General features: G+C 40.1%; 1 protein-coding gene across 1 annotated transcript in view; it reads left to right on the top strand.

Moving 5' to 3' along the window:
- Window positions 1–548: 548 nt before the first annotated feature.
- The window catches only part of LOC104466313 (talin-2), a gene marked incomplete at both ends in the record, with an annotated part of 60,495 nt that continues 54,440 nt past the window's right edge, over window positions 549–6,603 (top strand). Inside the window, 4 exons of the mRNA XM_010079692.1 lie at window positions 549–757; window positions 1,564–1,683; window positions 2,694–2,891; window positions 4,967–5,106. Coding sequence (XP_010077994.1) covers window positions 549–757; window positions 1,564–1,683; window positions 2,694–2,891; window positions 4,967–5,106 — 667 coding nt within the window. The remainder of the gene's footprint in view (window positions 758–1,563; window positions 1,684–2,693; window positions 2,892–4,966; window positions 5,107–6,603) is intronic.

The following is a 6,603-nucleotide window of genomic DNA, read 5'->3' as shown; positions in this document are numbered from 1 at the left end:
CTAACATTCTGTGATTCTGTGATTTTTCATGTGCTTGTTCCCAGAGTGATGTTAGATTGTATCATCCCTAATGATCTCTCTTGTTTTTTTTTAATTGCTTGAACTTAAGCTAACGCTATGTTTATTCTCTAAAAAATCCAAAGTTGCATTTTCAGAAGCAGCAGAGATACTATGTCTCTAAAGTCATGTACGCTATTCTTGCAGACAGTCACTTTCCCCCATAGCTTGGAGTATGAGTCTTTCCTCATTTCCAGGTTTTAGATTATTTTTTTTTTTCAGTGCTTCATGAAGATTTAGTCACTGGTGTAGAGCTGTGCCCAGGATGTGGTCTTTGGGGTATAATATTTATTTTGAGGCTTCACTACAGGCATTTCTCTAGGCAAATTATGTTGTGTATTTCAAATGTGTTCATGTTTAAAGATTTTCTTTTCAACTGCATTTGCGGTGATATTTTGCAATGAGAACATTACCTGTAATTTAATCTGTCATAAAATACAAGGATCATCTTTAAGAATACTAATAGAATCCTTGATGAAATCTGATCATAGGAGTTGCTGCCAGAGAAACTGCGCAGGCTTTGAAGACTTTGGCTCAGGCAGCACGAGGGGTTGCAGCATCTACTACTGACCCTGTGGCAGCACATGCAATGTTGGATTCAGCAAGAGATGTCATGGAGGGCTCTGCAATGCTTATTCAGGAGGCAAAGCAGGCCCTGGCTGCACCAGGGGATGCAGATAGGCAGCAGAGATTAGCCCAGGTAAGTTGTGACTTGAGCAGCTGCGTGAATTATCAAACTCCCGGCATTAAATAGTGAGAAAACAACAGAAAATAAGGCTGCAAGGAAAGTCAGCTTTCTCATGCTTCCAGCAGCTCTCAGATAGTAACATCATACTTATGTTAAACAATGCAGATGGTGTGAAGTATGATATTTTAGTCATATTTTAGAAAAATTAACTTATGCAAAGATGTACTGAAGTGCTTTTACCCACAACATATTTGAGTAGGCTGCTTGACTGCAAAAATTAAACAACTGTTAAACTGATCTTTATTAAATGAAGGATCTGTGTTTATGGTATATTCAAAAAGTGTATGTGTGTTTTCCACACATGTCACAACTGCTTTTGAAGGCTTTAAGGAGTAACAGGTTCTTTTTTACTGGTCCAAAAAGCTCCATAATTGGCCTGTATTTTAAATAATTTCTTATGAGGAGACATTTGTTTTAATCAGGACTTTGTCTGAAAAAAAGTAGCATGCAAAGGATTTCTGTGACTCATATATGGTTAACTGTAGGGGCATTCCCTTATCTGCAGTGCTGCAGCCTTTATCCCAGGTGCCAGGAGCAGTTGTGGAGCTGCCCTGACAACGTTATCCTGTCAAATGGGTGAGCGTAAATAATAACTACTGCTAGACTACAGGTGAGCAAACCAAGAAAGTCGCAAGCCTCAAAAAGGATCTTTGCTAGAGTTGCACAGTGGGAAGTGCTGGCTGTAGAACATGCCTCCTGTTAGATAAATGACCCCTTAAACTTTTCTTGGTGTAGATGTGTTTACCTGTGTGTTGTAGGTGGCAAAAGCAGTGTCTCACTCCTTGAATAACTGCGTGAATTGTCTGCCTGGACAAAAGGATGTAGATGTGGCCTTGAAGAGTATTGGGGAATCTAGCAAGAAGCTCCTTGTGGATTCGGTGAGATGTCTTTCAACACAGAAATAAGTTCTGGAGAACTGAAAAGCAGATATAGGTTCCCTGTGTGTCAAATTTTTATCCAGTAAATGTGCCCTAACTATATTTCATATAAGTTTCGTTTAAGTTTGTGCAACTTTAAGTAACTGCTACTTTGTCTGAAATGCTGCTCTTCTAGTTTATGGGAAAGGTAAAATGCGTGTGTGGCTTATGAAGCCAGTATTAAAGTTGTCATAGATCACCACTAGTTTGGTTTTTTGAGAATGCCAACTATGACTTAACTATTTGAAGAATATGAAAATTTGAAAATTATAATCCATCTCTTGCCTAGAAGTGATCAGTTCACTTTAAGGAGCATTGTGGTTGGTCAAAAAAATGTTTGGAGCATCTGTGGTCACTTTGTGCGAGGAGAAGAATTGTTACATTTCTGTTTAACTGCATCCCTGTCAAAAAAACCCCTTTGTGCACTGGTAATTTGCTGGAAAGTTGTATGAACAGCTCTTTTTTTGTACCTACCAGTGATCATGCTAGCCTGTAAATGAAGGAAGAATTGTATTTTGATGTGTTTGCAATGCCTTTTGGTAAAACCGGGCCAGTTTAGACTCATTTTGAAGAGCTGCCAGTACTTGTGTGGCATTCTGGAAAGGTTGTCTGTGGAAGTGCATGATGACTTGGAGGCCAAAATTCTCCAACATTTGCCATCAAATTCATCACTTGAGATTGCATAGTTGAACCATGAAATAGCTGCCGTCATCTGTATCCCTTGAAAGAAACAGTGGGACTGAGGTGGTTGTATCAGTTTCTGGTTGATAGCTGTCCTGTAGTTGGACCAGTCTGCATTCAGGACTGAGTCACTAGCAGTCCAGTTGCAGAACTCAGTTTTAGTGTGTATGTGAAGGTCACGACTGTTTTGCGTTTAGTGTTCTTGAATCGTGTTGAACTTTCCAGTAGTGAAGGGCTAGTGTGACGTGACGAATGTCAGTTTTATTAATACGGCACTTGGTCTCCTACAGCTACCTCCAAGTTCTAAGTCATTTCAAGAAGCTCAGAGTGAGCTGAACCAGGCAGCAGCAGACCTCAATCAGTCAGCAGGAGAAGTTGTCCATGCTACACGGGGCCAAAGCGGCGAACTGGCTGCAGCCTCTGGAAAATTCAGCGAAGATTTTGATGAATTTCTTGATGCTGGTATTGAAATGGCTGGCCAAGCACAAGTAAGTGTGTTTCGTTTTGTTTTTTAATCTTGCTAATTGGGACTAAGAGTTATCTTGGACACAGTTATCTTGCAGTGCAGTGTCTTGGTTATCTTGTAGCACAGCACAGTATGCTAGTGTGAGCCTATCCAAATATGACAGGTGATGTTTGTTATGAGACAGTCATCTGTAACTGGCTGTCCAGAGTGAAGTCAACTCAGCATTTGCAATTTATGCAGGATACTGGTATTTGTTCCTGTGCTCAGTCAGAAATGACTCCATAGTCCTGCGTAATTTGGGCTGTTAACTAATTTGAGTTGTAGGTCTGAAGGTACAAAAGTGTTCTGAACCTCTCAAAGCATATTGAAAGGGTTGATTTTATTTTGGTAGAACTATCATGAAGCATAATTTATGTGAACACTGGTCAAAATTTAGCACCATTCTTTGCTAATTTTTGAATGCTTTAAGTAGAGGGAGGAAGAGACGCGGTTAAAATCCAGACTTGATATTGGTCTGTGGTGCATGCTTGTGTGGACCTGCTACAGAGTGGAGCCAGCATTTGAAGAGGGCGGCTACAATGTCATGGATCTGACAGCAAGCACTTGGACTTCAGTGATTTAGATCACTTCAGTGATTTAAAATCTGGCAGAGTTCTATTCTGATGAACTCAGTAACAATCAGGAATGTTGTTCTGTATTACCTAGCTTATTCCTAGGAGTCTAGGTACTCATTTGAAGCTGGAGATACCTCCTTCATTTTATCTTGCTGGGCTTAGGTGTACTGAATTACACTAATTGGTCATTTAGAGATGATTTAACTTAACAAATGTCAGCATATAAAAAAGGGTTGTGTACCAGGAGAGCTAGAAGAACTTGCAGAAAAAAAGAATCTGCAGACTGTTTGGTTCTAGTTAGCAGGAGGAACTTGCAAACTTAAGAAATGATTGCTGAAAGAAAAGTAGCCACAAAGTCTTGAGTGTGCCAGTCCTTTGAAGTCATTGATGAAGTGTCTCTATAGAGCAGGTCCTTTGTAGATAGAGCTGAGTAGAAAGATCGGACAATGACTGCTTATTCTCCATCAAAACTGGAGTTAGGTACCTGACTATCTTTTGTGGGCCTCATTGACTTTTAAAATGTTTTGCTTGAGGCAATTCCATGAAGGCAAAGGTAGAAATGATAATGCAAATAGCTACTTGAAAAGAGAATTCCAGCTGCTGATGACCTTGTGGCCCTTCCTGATTTGCTTATCCTGCTGACACTGGGAATGATAACCATCTTAGTTATTAATGGCTGATCTTTCAGAAGAGAATGCTTTCTGTCTGTGGCCAGAACAGACGCAATACCAGGCATTTTGAATGCCCAGCAAAATGGGGGTGGGGGGTGGGCAGGGAGGAAGCAGAATGCAAACACAGAGTAAAAGCCATTCACATCAGCTGAGTAATATGCAACCTCTTTACATAAAACCCTGAGAGACTGTTTAGAAAAAACAGATTCACTTCTACTGATCTTTGACAGAGGAATCTGGGCACCGCTATTTGCTGTGATAATGCAGCACTTTCCTTTTCAAGCAATGGCTTGAAAATAAGTAATAGAAAGATCTAAGTCAGAATGTTTACCTAAGCGGGCTTATAGAAATGTATTTTCTTGGGAGAGGGGACTTTCTGGAGAGATCTTGATCTTTCTGTATGAGTAATCCCAGTTGGATGCTAGAGAGCATCCAGGCTACACAAGAGGATGTTAGAATACAGACAGTGTACACTGACTGAATAATGTGGATCAGTTGTGCCAGGCAGAGACACATGGGAGTCTTGACAACAAAAGCATTGTTCAACAAATAGTAAAGTTTATCCATTGCTCGTTTGTGAATGCTGACATTGTTACAAACCAAGCTGTTTTGTTATATGGGTTTCTTTTTCTGTTATGTAAGTGAAGCTAGAGGCACCTGTCCGGGTGAACAGAGGCTTCGGTCCATGTCCTCCTGCTGACGGTGGCCCCCTGCATGTCAGTGGTTTCCAAACTGGTTTTCCAAATGTGGTTTCAGCACACTTTCTTTATTGCAAACTCTGCACTTAGTGTTATGCTGCTGTGGCTTTGCAGACTAAAGAGGACCAGATTCAAGTAATAGGTAACCTCAAGAGCATCTCTATGGCTTCCAGCAAGCTGTTACTAGCTGCCAAGTCTCTGTCTGTTGATCCTGGAGCTCCTAATGCTAAGAACCTGTTAGCAGCAGCAGCAAGGTAAGGATGTGTTGCTTGCTTTAGACTTTCCTAAGATATTTGCTTTTCTCTGTGATATTTATAATGTGTTTATATATTCTTCTGCCATTGACAGTTCTAAAGAGTGGTTGGAACCTACAGTTATTTTTAAATGAAAGTAGGCCAGAGGAAAACTGCTTATTTTGGAGTAGTTCCTTAACTGGCATAACTTGTTACCTTTGGTGGAAATAAGAACCAGCAGTTGAAGAGTTGGCCTGGGTTTTGAAAGGGACTAGTGTGTTTTACCATCTGTGTTCTGACAAGGCAGTAGCTAACAGTAAGCCTCTCAATCCCTAATGAAGAAAAGAAAATTAATAATTTTCTTCCATAGAATGTGTTTAAAAATCACATTGTGGCTACCTATCACTAACAGTGTGTATGTGTGTATGACAAAGAACGCTTGAAACGTTTAGGTGCTCTGTTTATTTGGTGGAAGATACCCTTACTTTAAGGATTTTGACAACCATGCCCTAGATTTCATCTTGTGGACCCTGTTTCTTAGTCAAGGTGCTCGGTGTTTATGTGAAAAATAACACCGCATTTCAGTCTTTGACTGGATAATCGCCTCTCCTTCACTTTGTCAAATCCTTCTCACAATTTTTTTTTTAAATTAACTTTTTATTCAGTTATCTAAGTTTGTAAATGGAATGTTCAGATATCAAACTGGAAGGGGACTGTTGAAGGACAGATAGACATCACAGCTAGAAATGTCAACATGAAATCAGGTGAACATCTGAGATTACGTGGGGTGTGACTAATAATGTTGTCTTCCAAAATGTTTACAACCACAAAGATTAGCCTAGGGAGGAGGTAAGTTAAGACTGTTACTTCCATGCTGAGAATGTTTGTCCTGGACCTTGGAATCACCCCTTTCCAATAGCAATAACTTTGTTTAAAAAATAAATCTACTTCTTTTAATAAAGGACTTCTTTAAGAAGCTATGCTACTTTCCTTTGTCATATTTGTTTTTAAAAAAAATAATATTCTGACATCTGTCTCGTCTCTCTGGAAATAAATACCTTCTAGGAAAATTGTAGTCAACCAAAGGCACTTTGCTTTAAAGTGAAGGAGTTGCATGTGCTGTTGTTATTGCCCCAACATCAGAGTGCTGCAGGTTTCTGCTTTAGGCGTAGAGCACTCCTGTTTGGAGCATAGAGGAAGTCAGTGTCCCCAGTGAAGCCCTGTGAGCTGTTAGTTTCTGCCAGGCTGGTATTCCCTATGTAGAAGCATGTAATTTAAAAAGGGAGACAAGCCATGCAGAGCCTTTAAATGTTCTGTTTTGCCTTGCTGTTAGCATGTGTATGTGCGTCTGCATACGTACGGCTTTACACAGGCATCAGATAACCATGAAAAGTAAATACTGTATCAGTTCTCAGTTTGTGTGTAAGATGCTAAGAAGACACCAACACCATATTTCCCTTCTTAAATCCTCTGTGGCTGCTTGTGACAAGCTTGTTAGAGCTCTGTTTTCTTTCCCTG

Source organism: Pterocles gutturalis, unplaced genomic scaffold (genome assembly GCF_000699245.1).
Source record: "Pterocles gutturalis isolate BGI_N339 unplaced genomic scaffold, ASM69924v1 scaffold18059, whole genome shotgun sequence".
NCBI lineage: Eukaryota > Metazoa > Chordata > Aves > Pterocliformes > Pteroclidae > Pterocles > Pterocles gutturalis.
This window is presented reverse-complemented; position numbering and strand designations above follow the sequence as displayed.